A 14,181-nucleotide genomic window follows, 5' to 3' on the forward strand; every position below is an offset into this window, starting at 1 on the left:
GGGGCGGGGGGTCTCCCCTGGCGGTCAGGCCTGGCCCGATGCCCCTTGGGGGTGCTGTGCTCCTGGGGTCAGGGTGGGGGGGTCTCCCCTTGCGGTCAGGGCTGGCCCGATGCCCCTTGGGGGTGCTGTGCTCCTGGGGTCAGGGTGGGGGGGTCTCCCCTGGCGGTCAGGGCTGGCCCGATGCCCCTTGGGGGTGCTGTGCTCCTGGGGTCAGGGTGGGGGGGTCTCCCCTGGCGGTCAGGGCTGGCTCGATGCCCCTGGGGGGCGCTGTGCGCCTGGGGTCAGGGTGGGGGGGGGGTCTCCCCTGGCGGTCAGGCCTGGCCCGATGCCCCTTGGGGGTGCTGTGCTCCTGGGGTCAGGGTGGGGGGGTCTCCCCTTGCGGTCAGGGCTGGCCCGATGCCCCTTGGAGGTGCTGTGCTCCTGGGGTCAGGGTGGGGGGGTCTCCCCTGGCGGTCAGGGCTGGCTCGATGCCCCTGGGGGGCGCTGTGCGCCTGGGGTCAGGGTGGGGGGGTCTCCCCTGGCGGTCAGGGCTGGCTCGATGCCCCTGGGGGGCGCTGTGCGCCTGGGGTCAGGGTGCGGGGGGGTCTCCCCTGGCGATCAGGCCTGGCCCGATGCCCCTGGGGGGTGCTGTGCGCCTGGGGTCAGGGCGGGGGGGGGTCTCCCCTGGCGGTCAGGGCTGGCCCGATGCCCCTGGGGGGCGCTGTGCCCCTGGGGTCAGGGTGGGGGGGGTCTCCCCTGGCGGTCAGGGCTGGCCCGATGCCCCTGGGGGGCGCTGTGCCCCTGGGGTCAGGGTGGGGGGGTCTCCCCTGGCGGTCAGGCCTGGCCCGATGCCCCTGGGGGGCGCTGTGCCCCTGGGGTCAGGGTGGGGGGGTCTCCCCTGGCGGTCAGGGCTGGCCCGATGCCCCTGGGGGGCGCTGTGCGCCTGGGGTCAGGGTGGGGGGGGTCTCCCCTGGCGGTCAGGCCTGGCCCGATGCCCCTGGGGGGCGCTGTGCCCCTGGGGTCAGGGTGGGGGGGTCTCCCCTGGCGGTCAGGGCTGGCCCGATGCCCCTGGGGGGCGCTGTGCCCCTGGGGTCAGGGTGGGGGGGTCTCCCCTGGCGGTCAGGGCTGGCCCGATGCCCCTGGGGGGCGCTGTGCGCCTGGGGTCAGGGTGGGGGGGGTCTCCCCTGGCGGTCAGGCCTGGCCCGATGCCCCTGGGGGGCGCTGTGCCCCTGGGGTCAGGGTGGGGGGGTCTCCCCTGGCGGTCAGGGCTGGCCCGATGCCCCTGGGGGGCGCTGTGCCCCTGGGGTCAGGGTGGGGGGGTCTCCCCTGGCGGTCAGGGCTGGCCCGATGCCCCTGGGGGGCGCTGTGCGCCTGGGGTCAGGGTGGGGGGGTCTCCCCTGGCGGTCAGGGCGGCTGTGATTCTGTGGACACATGCAAGTAGCGGGTGCTGGGGCAGGACCCTGGGGTGAATGGGGATCCCCCCTGAACGGGGGAGGGGTCAGTCGGGGGGAAGGGTAGAGGGAAGTTTGGGGAGCCTCTCGGTCCCCCCGCCCCTCTGGACTCGCTGCCGCCCCCCAGGGCCCGCGCGGGGGGGGTGCGGGCGGGGTGGGGCGAGGGCCGGGCGGTCCCCGCAGCCTGGAAGTTCCCACGGGCTCAGGATCTCCTAATATGGTCAGTGACGCGAGGCGAGGCGGGGAATCCCCCCCCCCCCCCCCCGGCCGAGCCAGGCCCGGGGCAAACAGAACCGCGTGGACCAGGCGGCGAGAGCGCACGGTGCGTCCGGGCCCGCGGCGCGGGGGGCTGGAGAAGGGGGATCCCGGGGGGGGGCTGGAGAAGGGGGATCCCGGGGGGGGGGCTGGAGAAGGGTGAGGGGGGATCGCGGAGTCGGGGGCAGAAGGGGGATCCGGGGGGGGGCTGGAGAAGGGGGATCCCGGGGGGGGGGCTGGAGAAGGGTAAGGGGGGATCGCGGAGTGGGGGGCAGAAGGGGGACGGGGACAGAGCCCTTGTCTGTTGCGGGGCGTCACTGGGTTGCGGGGAGCCCCACGCGAGGGCCCCGCAGAGTTTGGGGGGCCGGGCTCAGCTGTGGGGGGCGGGTCTGATCTGCCCCTTAGCCCCGGCCAGGGGCTCCGCTGTTGGGGTCTGGGGCCGGAAGCCCAGCAACGCCTCCCCCCTCCCCCGTGGGGGAGCTGAGACATGGGGGGTCCCCCCCGTTCTCCCCCCCGGCAGCTTTTTCTTTCATTTTCTCCTTCCCTTTGTGTCTCCCCCGCTCCGGCGTCTGCAACTTCCTCATCGGGTGGCGGAACCCAGCCCCTCCACCCCCCCACACACACGTATGGGGAGGGGGAAGCTATGGGGAAGGGGACTTGGGGGTGCCGGGGAGCATAGGAGGTGGGGGGATGGGTTTTGGGGTGCAGGGGAGGAGGAGAGGTTGTGGGGGGAGGGGGAGAGGAAGGGGTGCGGGGACTGGTTATGGGGTGGTGGAGGAAGGAGTTATGGGGTGTCGAGGGGGGGGAAGGAGAGAAGGGGGTGGAGGCGGAAATAATGGGATTTCCCGGACGCCAGGAAATATTTCCAAACAGCGGTGCGAGGAAAGAGGCTGTGACTGTGAGGTGAGGGCGGGGGCGGGAAGGTTGTGGGGGGGGGTGATGGGATTGGGGTATGTGACCTATAGGACTCAGGCATAGTGGCCAGTATCTCCCCCCTCCCCTGGTGACCCCGACATTGAGCCTGCTCATGTGTGAGGGGGATGGAGATCGAAAGGGGGGGGTGAGCCGTGGGGGAAGCTGTAGGAATGTGGCCCCCCCTTCTCCTCCCAGCTGTTGTTTGGGGGACAGACAGTGACAACCCCTCCCCCACCATGGTCATCCACAGTGGAGACCAGCCTGGGATTCCCCCCACCCCACCCCTGGGGGATCCCTGGGACCTGTAGGGGAGTGTCTGGGATTTGGGGGGGAACACAAGGGGGGGTTCCCCAGGGCTGTGTCCAGGATTCCCCTCCCTGGGAAGTTTTCTTGAAAGTCCCACAACTGAGAGCGGGAGCAGTGTGTGTGTTGTGTGTGTGTGTTGGGGAGGAGGAGGAGATTATTGGGGGTGGCTCTGGGTACCTCTGTGGGACCATGCGGCTGTGTGGCTGTATCCTTGTGGCTGTGTGTGTCTCTGTGTGTGATTGTGTATCTTTGTGGCTGTGTGTGTCTCTACGTGCGAATGTGTATCTTTGTGGCTGTGTGTGTCTCTGTGTGTGATTGTGTATCTTTGTGGCTGTGTGTGTCTCTACATGCGAATGTGTATCTGTATGGCTGTATCCTTGTGGTTGTGTGAGTGTGTGTCTGGGTGTGACTGTTTATTTGTATGGCTGTATCTTTGTGCCTGTGTGTCCCTGAGTGTGACTGTATCTGCGTGACTGCATCTTTGTGGTTGTGTGTGTGGGGGGGGGGGCTATCTTGGTGCAATTGTGCATCTGTCTGGCTGTACTTTGGTGATACCTGTGTGTGTATCTTTGTGAGGGTGTGTCTCAGGGTGGCGGTGTGTATTGATGAGCCTGTATCTGTGATTGTGTGTTGGCATAGCTCTACGCCCGCCGGTGTGCGAGTGTGTCCTTGTAACTGCCCTACATTTCCCCTCTCCCCGGGAGATCAATGAGAGCCAGTTAACTCCAGCTAATTCACACCTCTGGCCTGGTCAGAGCCCCCCACGCACACACGCAGGGTTGGCTTCCCCGACTGTGTCTCTGGCCTCGTCTCTAGACAATCGGCCGCAGGGCGTCCCGTTAACCGAGACGGCGCTCAGGGCGGCCGCGCAGGTGGTGTTTAGCAGGACCACGGCTGGCCCTGGGTCGGCGCCGCTGGGTTAGCCGGGGCCAGGGGAGGCTGGAGGCCACCAGCCCCGCGTCCATACCTGGCCGGGGGTGTCTCGTTGCCTGACTCCACACCTGAGCCTTTGGGTGTCTTTCCCTCTTTCTGTCTCTGTGTTGGGGGCTGCATGACTGCGTGTGTGTGTGTGTGTGTTGTGTGTGTGTGTGTGCTTCTCTGGGGGTGTCTTTCCCATTCTGCCTGTGTGTGTGTTGGGGGCTGCCCGACTGTATTTGTCTCTGTGTTTCTTTGTGGGTGTCTCCTTCCTTGACACCAGGTGTGTGTCTTTGTGCACCTGTGTGTGTGTGTGCTTCTCTGCGGGTGTCTTCCCCTGTGTGTGTGTGTGTGTTGAGGACTGCCCATGTGTGTATCTGTTTGTTTCTCTGGGGGTGTCTCTTACCCTGACTCTGCCCTCTCTGCCTGTAACTCTGTCTGCCGGAGGCGTCTGTCTGCCAGTGTCTCTCCCCCGCCTCTCGCCCCTGGATTTCCGGAGCAGGCGGCTGTGTTGTAACCCCCTTGCGACACCTCTGGGCTGGTGCGGGTGGGGACACCAGCGGGGACAAGCTGTCCCAGGAAATGAGTCAAGTCTGCCCCGGGAGGGGAGAGGTGATATCGGAGTGATGGGCCCATGGAGGGGATCTGATGGGGGGCAGGATGCCAGGTTGATGGGCCCATGGAGGGGATCTGATGGGGGGGCAGGATGCCAGGGTGATGGGCCCATGGAGGGGATCCAATGGGGGGGCAGGATGCCAGGCTGGCCGTGGGTCTGAGCCCAGCTGAGCAGACCATTGCTGATGTAACGGGGCTGCAATCCTGCCGTGGTTTCCTGACTCATGGTGATGTCACCGGCTTGTGTCAGGCCCACAAACCCCCTCCCCCCTGCTCAGGTACCAAGGGGCACCCTGCCCCTTGGAGCAGCTTTAACCCCTCGCTGCCCAGAGCTCCCCTGGGATCCAGCCCCTCAACCCCCTTGAGCCCCATTACCTGACCTCCCGCAGCGGCTCACCGGGGTCCTGTCCCCCTGCAGGACGAGCCCTGCCCGCGCCATGAGAGAGGAGGTGGAGACGGGCGCCCGGTTCCTGTCGCGCCTGGCGAACCGGCACGGCCGGCTGGACAAGGGGCTCGTGGAGCAGTTCGGGGAGCGCCTGGCCACCATCCTGCAGGAGAGATATTGCCGGCACTGGTACCCCGAGAACCCTGCCAAGGGACAGGCCTACAGGTACGGGGCCCGAGCGCGGAGGGGGGTGGCACGGGGATCGGGGTGCCCGCTCACACAGCCGTTTGGCATAGCCAGGTGCACCGCAGGTGGCCAGTGGGTGGATGGTGTCACGGCGTCCCCGGGCGATGCTCTGGAACTGCTCCCCAGGAAGCCAGGCAGGACTCTGGGGAAGTCTCCTCTCGGGGAGCAGCCTGTCTGCAGGACACACGGCTCACCCGGCTCCACCTTCCTGGGTCTGACCTCGGAGCATTCAGCCTCCTCTGCCCCTCCGTGCGCTTCCCACAGCGAGTCCGCTCAGGCGGGGTCCTGGGGAAGCCAGAGGGTCCTGTCCCCCAACTCTGCAGTCAGACGGGACTCTCAGCCAGCCAGTAAAACAGAGGTTTATTAGACGACAGGAACATGGTCTAACACAGAGCTTGCAGGTGCAGAGAACCGGACCCCTCAGCTGGGTCCATTTTGGGGGCACTGAGCCAGACAACCATGTCTGCCCTTCACTCCTCGTCCCCAGCCAGCCCCAAACTGAAACTCCCTCCAGCCCCTCCTCCTCTGGGCTTTGTCCCTTTCCCGGGCCAGGAGGGCACCTGATTCCTTTGTTCTCCAACCCTTTAGCTCTCACCTTGCAGGGGGGGAAGGGCCCAGGCCATCAGTGGCCAGGAAACAGGGTGTCGGCCATTGTCTGTGTCCAGACTCCTGCCCACACCTGCCCTCTAGGGCTCTGCAATGATCATACACCCTTACCCCACCCCCTAGATACTTAAGAACTGCCTAGGGGAAACTGAGGCCCCCCACACTATTCAGAGGAACCATTAAGAACAGCCCCGCTTCGTCACAGGAGCATGTCACAGGATGGGGGCAGCCGGTGGCGTCCATGGGCTGCGTTGCGGGGCCTTACGCCAGGCAGGTCGGTAACTCTTTGCCCCGGGCGCGGGGTGGGAGGCTGCAGCCGGCTGGGGGTCCTGCAGGTTCCCTGATGCTCTGCCCCCCCCCCCCCCACTGACTGGCCTCTCCCACCCCAGGTGTATCCGCATCAACCGGAGGCAGCGGGTGGACGAGTCGCTGCTCCGGGCCTGCGCGGGCTGCGGGCTGGCGTACTCCGAGCTGGCTCTGCCGTGGGAGCTCTCGCTCTGGATCGACCCCGGGGAGGTCTGCTGTAGGTGAGTTTCCCCCCTGCCCCTGCCCTCTGCTGCTTGGGGTCAGCCCCCTCCCCAGCTCGCGGAGCCCCTGCTGCCTCCGTCCGGCAGGGGACAAAAGCCTTACTGCGGCCAGCTGCGCCAGGACTCCTGGGTTCTCTGCTCCGCGGGGACCCCCTTTGTGCATGGGGGGCTCGCAGTGCTCCCACCGGGCGCTAAACCCTGCCCCATACCCCTCTAGGGGAAGCAGGCTCTGCTCCGGCCCCAGGGTGGGAGGCTGGCTGGCTCAGGGGGGTGAGGAATGGGGCCTTTCCTCTCCAGGGGGCGCTGGTTCTGATCCAGCCCCGGGGGTGGGGGCTGGCTGGCTCGGAGGGTGGGGGCGGCACGGGGCCCATTGTGGGCTGTGGTCCCAATTTGTAAAGCATCCTCTCCCCCCCCCGCCCTGGGTGCACCTGCCCCCCCAACCCAGACTCGGGGAGAACAGCCAGTACTTCACGGTGAGCCCCTCGGAAGGGGGCGGCAGCAAAGGGACCCCGGAGCCCGAGACGTCAGACTATCACTCGGAGTCGCCGTCGGAGAGCTCCTCGGAGGACGAGGGATCAGCCCGGCCCCCCCCGGCCCCGGCACCAGCCCCAACCAGACCCGCCCTGCGGGAGCCTGGCAAACAGGTGATGTGTGAATTGGGGGGGCTGGCTCCCCATGGCCCATTTGGTGCCTGAGGTGTGTATGGAGGGGGGGGGTCCCTGTCCCTGCTGAGAACGGGGCTGAGACCCAGCAAACTCAACACACACATAGGGCTGCTGAAGGGATGAGCCAGAGGGGCCTAGAGTCTGTCCCCCCACAAGCCAGCCAGTCCGCCTGCTGGGGGCTGGAGCAGAGCTGGTGCCCCCTAGAAAAAGGCCTCATATCCCATCCCCCGAGCCGTGCCCCTGCCCTGGGGACAGGTCACAGCAGATGCCCCAGAGGTGGCTGCATCTCAGCACCAAGCAAGGGGTCGCTGCATAACCAGCCCCCGTGCCCCACCCCAGAGGTGGCTGCATCTCGGTGTTGGGCGAGGGCTCCCTGCATAACCAGCCCCCACGCCCTGCCCCAGAGGTGGCTGCATCTCAGTGTCAGGCGACGGGGCCCTGCATAACCAGCCCCCGCGCCCTGCCCCAGAGGTGGCTGCATCTCAGTGTTGGGTGAGGGGTCCCTGTATAACCAGCCCCCGTGCCCTGCCCCAGAGGTGGCTGCATCTCAGTGTTGGGTGAAGGGTCCCTGCATAACCAGCCCCCACGCCCTACCCCAGAGGCAGCCACAGCTCCGTGCCGGGCGAGGGGTCTCTGGATATTTCGGACTCCAGCTAAGGTCTCTTTTCTCTCCCCCAGGCCGCCGAGTTGTTCTATGTCCCGGCCCCCGTGTGGCTCCCCTGCACCACCCAGCGCCTGGTCAGCTACATCCCCACCTACCAGCCCCTCACCTTCTACTACGTCAGCGTCGGAGCAAAGCCCTCGCCGGCGAAGAGATCCAACCCCGACCGGCTGCGGCGCCTCACCCACCGGGCTGCCAAGGCTTAGGGGCGGGGCAGGGAGAGGGGAGAGCCCCCAGCCCCTCTCCCTCCTGCCCTCACATGCCTTCACCCCCCAGTGATCTCTGCCACGCTCTCAGGCTGAGACTGGGTGGAACTCACCACAGCAATGCAAACAGCGCCACCTCGTGGCCACGCAACAAGCCAGGCTGGAAACGGCTGGAAGTCGGGGATGTCCTCCCCCCAACCCAGCTGGTATCTTAAGAGTTAACAGCCCCCCTTCTCGTGCAAGGAGTGAGGCCCCATGGCCGTGGGGCTGAGCCAGTTGAGACTTGGTGTCCTAGGGGACCGTCTGCAGGCAAAGCACATGGGCAAACTTGCTATGGAGGGGAAGACGGGCCTGGAAGCCAGGACGCCTGGGTTCTATCCCCAGTGCTGGGAGGATAGTGGGGTCTAGTGCTTAGAGCGGGTGGGGGGGCGGCTGAGAGCCAGGACTTTTGGGTTCTCCCCCAGCTCTGGAAGGGAAGTGGGGTCTAGTGGTTAGAGCAGAGGGGGCTGGGGGCCAGGACTCCTGGGTTCCATTGTCAGCTCTTCTGACCAGCTTCTGGCAAAAAAACCAAGCACACACACACACACACACACACACAAAACCACCGAATCTGTGCCTCAGTTTCCCCGTCTGTAAAACCGGGATGATAACACTCACCTACCTCAGATTGGTGCTGCAGTGCAAACAAACACAGGGGCACTTTATAAAGGCTTTTTCCAGGCTGCATTGCCAGGCAGGGGAAAGGATTATTCTAATGATTTTAATATATTTGCTGTAAATAGGAGCTGATGATTTAATTTATGGAAGCAGAGAGAGCTGTTTAGCGGGGGGGGGGTGTTTAACACCAAATCTATTTATAGAGGGTTTTTTTGCAAAAAAATACAAAAACAAATCCTTTTTCTGTAAAAGTTCACACGTGCCGATTAAAGAGACCTCTGTGGTGACGCAGGAAACTGTCGCGTGGAGCCGTCCTTCCAAGGGCGGGGCTGGGGTCTGAGGGGCTGGGCGATTATTTGTGTTACGGCACCGATTGTGCCAGTCCTGGTGCATTGTTACTGCTATTGGGTATATTATGGCTGGAGGAGGGGGGGCTGGGAGCCAGCTCTTCTGGGGTCTCTCCCCAGTTCTGGGAAGGGAGTGGGGTCTAGTGGTTAGAGCGGGGGGGGGGGCTGGGATTCCTGGGTTTTATTTCAGGGTCTGCTCTGGGACCCTGAGCAGGTAATTTCCCCCTGTTCTCTGAAGACCCCCCCCCCCGCCTCTAAAATGTCCCAAAGGGAAAAAAAAATCTAGGAAATGTGAACAGGTGAGATTGGGGCCAGAGCAGCGGCACCGTTAGATTCAGCCACCGGAGGGAGCCGGTGGGCTACGTATGACCTGCCTGTGGCGAGCCTGGATGCAATTCCCAGCTCCTCCAAGGAAAGCTCCTTCCTTTGGCCTGTGGAACTCACTGCCACTGGATGGCGCAGGGGGGGGAGGCAAGATTCCAAGTGGGTTGGATGCTCCAGCTAAAGGAGAAGATCCAGAGTTAGAAGAGCTCAGGCTCCCAAAATCGGGAGGGGGGGTTCCCCCGGGCCTGGACCCCTCGGGGTCTGTGAGGATCCTGCGTCATCCCAGCTCTTAATTGCTACAGCTCCAGTCTAGGTAGGTTCTTCGCCCCCTCTGTGCCCCCGCCCCACCCCGCCACCATCTCTCTGGATGGTCCCCAACCTCCTCCTCAGTCCTGGGCTCAGCTGGTCCTTGGCCAGTTTGTTCTTGTGCCAGCCCTGTCCCTGAGCATCCGATTCCCCCTCCCCGGTGGTCCCCCCGATGTATTTCTGGGGTGCAATCGCTCCCCCACCCCAGCCTGCAACCCCCTTCTGAATCTTCTCTCATGCGATCGCCCCCGCCCCGCCCGCCGTGGCCTCATCGCTGCTCTGCGCTCGGGATTCCTCCCTCGGACGCGGGCCCCCGGAATTAACGGGGTTCGGCACTGGGGCTGAGCTCAAGGAGGGCAGCGAAGGTTGGGGGAGGGGGGTCAGAGGCTGGCCGGCCCTTCGAAGCAAGCTGGGGTCAGCCCTGCCCAGGACTTAGCCGCTAGCCGTAAGAACATCAAAATGGCCAGACTGGGTCAGAGCAATAGTCCATCTAGCCCAGGGTCCTGTCTGACCGTGGCTGGTGCCCGGAGCATCAGAGGGAATGAACAGAACAGGGGAGTTACTGACTGATCCATCCGCTGTCGGCCACTCCCAGCTCCTGGCAGTGGGAGGTTAGGGACACCCAGAGCCTGGGCTGCATCCCTGCCCATCCTGGCTCATAGCCCTTCATGGACCTGTCCTCCAGGAACTTACCTAGTTCTTTTTTGAACCCAGTTATAGTTTTGGCCGTCAAACATCCCCTGGCAGTGAGTTCCACAGAGTGACTGTGCGTTGTGTGAAGAAATACTTCCTTTTGTCTATTTTAAACCTGCTGACTATTATTTTAATTGGGTGACTCCTGGTTCTCATGTGATGAGAAGGAGTAAATAACACTTCCCTATTCGCTTTCTCCGCACCCGTCAGGATTTTATAGACCTCGATCATCCCCCCCCCCGAGCTGTCTCTTCTCCAAGCTGAAAAGAAGCCGTCCCATCCCCCTCATCATTTTTGTTGCCCTTTTCTGAGCCTTTTCCAAGTCCAATCGATCTTTTTTGAGCTGGGGGGGACCACATCTGCATGAGGTGTTCAAGGTGAGGCCGTCCCATGGATTTATCTAGAGGCAACATGCTATTGTCTGTCTTATTCTCTGTCCCTTTCTTCATGATTCCCAGCATTCTGGTGGCTTTTTTGACGGCCGTTGCACATGGAGTGGATGGTTTCAGAGAACTCTCCACAGTGACTCCCAGATCTCTCCCTTGAGTGGCAACAGCTAATTTAGACCCCGTCATTGTCTACGTAGAGCTGGGATGATGGTTTCCAATGTGCATTACTTTGCAATTGTCATCATTGTATTTCATCTGCCCTTTTGTTGCCCAGTCACCCAGTTGTGTGAGATCCCTTTGTAGCTCTTCGCAGTCGGCTTTGGACTTAACTAATTTGACTTATTTTGTATCATCTGCAAACTTCGCCATCTCTCTGTTTGGCACCTTTCCCCAGATCATTTATGAATACGTTGAATAGGACTGGGCCCAGTACAGACCCCTGGGGACACCCCAATTTATCTCTCTCCATTCTGAAAACTGACCATTAATTCCTACCCTTTGTTTCTTCTCTTTTACCCAGTTACTGATCCATGAGAAGCCCTTCCCTCTTACCCCATGACAGCTTACTTTGCGTAAGAGCCTTTGGTGAGGGACCTTGTCAAAGTCTTTCTGAAAATCTAAGTACACTATATCCACTGGATCCCTCTTGTCCACATAGAATCCTAGGACTGGAAGGGACCTCGAGGGGTCATTTAGTCCAGTCCCCTGCACTCAAGGCAGGACTAAGTATTATCTAGCCCATCCCTGACAGGGGTTTGTCCAACCTGCTCTTAAAAATCCCAAATGATGAAGATTCCACAACCTCCCAGGGCAATTTATTCCCGTGCTTAACCACCCTGACAGTTGATGCAATTTAAGCCCATTGCTTCTTGTTCTGTCCTCAGAGGTTAACAAGAACAATTTTCCTCCCTCCTCCTTGTAACAACCTTTTATGTACTTGAAAACTGTTATCATGTCCCCTCTCAGGCTTCTCTTCTCCAGACTAAACAGACCCAAGTTTTTCAATCTTCTCTCACAGGTCCTGTTTTCTAGACCTTTCATCGTTTTTGTTGCTCTTCTCTGGACTTTCTCCAATTTGTCCACATCTTTCCTGAAATGTGGAGCCCAGAACTGGACACACTACTCCAGTTAAGGCCTAATCAGCGCGGAGTGGAGCGGAAGAATTACTTTGTGTGTCTTGCTGACAACACTCCTGCTGATACATCCCCGAATGACATTTGTTTTTTTTTTGCTACAGCGTTACACTGTTGACTCATCTATAGCTTGTGACCCCCAGATCCCTTTCCGCAGGACTCCTTCCTAGTCAGTCATTTCCCATTCCGTGTGTGTGCAACTGACTGTTCCTTCCTAAGTGGAGGACTTTGCATTTGTCCTTCTTTCTACTTCAGATCATTTCTTCAGTTTGCCCAGATCGTTTTGAATTTTAATCCTCTCCTCCAAAGCACTTGCAACCCCTCCCAGCTTGGGATCATCCGCGAACTTTTTGTAAGTGTCCTCTCTCTGCCATGATCTAAATCATTGACGAAGATAGTGAACAGAACGTGCTTGCTGACCCTCTCAAAGAATTCTAATAGAGTTGTGAGGCATGATTTCCCTTTCCAAAAACCACGTTGACTGTTCCTCAACGAATCGTGTTTATCTCTGGGTCTCATCATTCTGTTTTTTACTATAGTTTCAACCAGTTTGCCCGGTACTGAAGTCAGGCTTACCGGCTGTAATCGCCGGGATCAGCTCTGGGTTTCAGGGGGAAAGGAGGGAATTCCTCACTGATGGTGGGGTGGGGGTGGGTTTTGGGATCAGGCAGGGATGGAGGAAGCCAGCGGGGTGTGAATGTCCCAGGGGCCCCTGGACCTGCCGGAGACTCATTGAGTTAATAATTGACATCCCCCAAAGCAAGCGGCCTTGGGAATTGTTTAAGGCGGGAAGGGGAAGTTTTTGGTGCTCAGATCAGAGCAGGGGGAGACTTGGAGCAGGAATTTGCTGTCCTGGGAGAGAAGGCGAGAGAGAAAGAGAGAGGTTTCCTCTCTCTACAGCAGGTGCGATTGCTAAGATCCCTCACTAAGTGTGTTAATAAGTGAGAGGATACTGTTATACTTAAAGTATTTCACAGAGGATCTTTTCGGGGGGGGGAGAAGGCAAAGTGCCACATTTATTGGTAATCCATGTATCCATCATCGTATGCATATGACCTATATTACACACACGCACGCACACCCCATCTTGTTGTTGTTACCAACGAGGTGCTCCCCTTCACTTCACTGGCCAGGTGAGTTTGATGGGGGAGGGGTGGAGCCGGGCTTCTGCCGATCCGGATCGATGCTCCCCGTGTTGACAAGACGAGACCCCGGGGTCCCCTGCGAGACACCTCACATTTATAGCCGCTTCCCTCGCATGCAAATCTGTCCCAGATTCAGAATCTGCGTCTGTGTCCCTTGGTCATCTGTGCCGCTTCCCTCTGGGTGTTTGTCCTAATGCTGCCACGTTTATTTTCAGAGAGGGTGTTTTCCAAAGGAGGTGCTTGCTCCCCACTCCCAAGGTCGTCAGTACGTCTGATCTTCTGTCCTGAGCCCACTTGACAAGTTTTATTGTTCTTGAGTCTGGCTTCCATCCCCTCTCCAAGGGTTGCAGCTGGCTGGAGGTGCTGCCTTCCAGGCCTTGCTCGTTCACACCTCGTTCATTCAACAGGGCAATGGATTAAAAGCGGGGGAAAATCTTATTCTACTCCTAGCAAAAAGACAATTTTTCTTCTACCTTGACTATCCTTAGGGGCTATAACGTTATACCCAGGCTCAATACAAAGTTCCCATGTCAAAGGATTTGACACAAAGCTGCGTGAAAACAGGTCACACACGGATAGACCCACTACAAGGTTATATGAAGAGGCATAATACAAAGTCATATGAAAGTAATGTGAAGATGCTTAATGCAGAGATTTATCTCCCACACCGTCCCCGGGGTCTGTGCCAGGGCCCTGCCCTGCCAAGGAGAAATGAATCATTCTGTGCATTACAGAAGCGTCTACAAGTCACAACTGAGATCAGGGCCCCGTCGCGCTGGGCGCTGCATGGACACAGCGAGAGACAATCTCGGCCCCAGCTGAGATCAGGCCCCGTCATGTGGGATGCTGCATGGACAGAGACTGTCCCTTCAGTGAAAAGTGCCCCCATGGCCCAGGCACATTCCCCCCCCAACCCCCATAACTGCCCAGCCCAGGGCCTGTGACTGTTAATACCCAGCCCCTGAGGCTTTCCGGGCGCTTGGCAGCCAGGAATTTGTTTACACGGCTTGTCTGGACGTAGCCGGGTACAGATCCCCCAGCCCAGTGAGAGGGACCCCCTCCCTCCACTAATCACTGCAAACAGGCCAGCCTCCCAGGGGTGCAGGCCGAGCAGGGGCGCTCACCGGGCTCAGACCCAGCCCGGGCAGCTGGGGTACGGTTAGCGAAGCCGGGGCCTGGGCAGTCTCTCACCAGGGGTGCAGTGCTGGAGACAACAAAAGACACGACACCAGCCCTGGGGGTAGTGCAGAAAACTGGACGTGGAAGCTCTGAGACCACCCCCCCCCCGCACCACCACAACCCGACATCTTTTGTTAGAGCTGCTCGAATATGTGGAGTAATTTTGGGGGGGCTAAAAAGTGCCTTTAAACAACAAAAATTCCCCCCCACCAAAAAAGTTTCCTTCAAAATTCACCAACAGTTTTCCAGCTTTGTCCCCCTTGTCTCTCCATGAAG

The 14,181-nt window shown here is 60.4% G+C and overlaps 1 protein-coding gene across 1 annotated transcript; it reads left to right on the forward strand.

Annotated features, from left to right (window-relative positions):
• The first annotated feature begins 1,708 nt into the window (after positions 1-1,708).
• On the forward strand, positions 1,709-8,555 carry LOC311512130 (protein BTG3-like). Its single transcript, XM_084613200.1, has 5 exons — positions 1,709-1,752; positions 4,855-5,046; positions 6,063-6,200; positions 6,646-6,844; positions 7,544-8,555. Exons 2-5 carry the CDS (start codon positions 4,874-4,876, stop codon positions 7,730-7,732), a joined length of 699 nt encoding a protein of 232 aa, XP_084469326.1. The 5' UTR covers positions 1,709-1,752; positions 4,855-4,873; the 3' UTR covers positions 7,733-8,555.
• The last annotated feature ends 5,626 nt before the right edge of the window (positions 8,556-14,181 follow it).

The sequence above is a fragment of the Lepidochelys olivacea genome, assembly GCF_965140295.1.
Source record: "Lepidochelys olivacea isolate rLepOli2 genome assembly, chromosome: 24".
Taxonomy (NCBI): domain Eukaryota; kingdom Metazoa; phylum Chordata; order Testudines; family Cheloniidae; genus Lepidochelys; species Lepidochelys olivacea.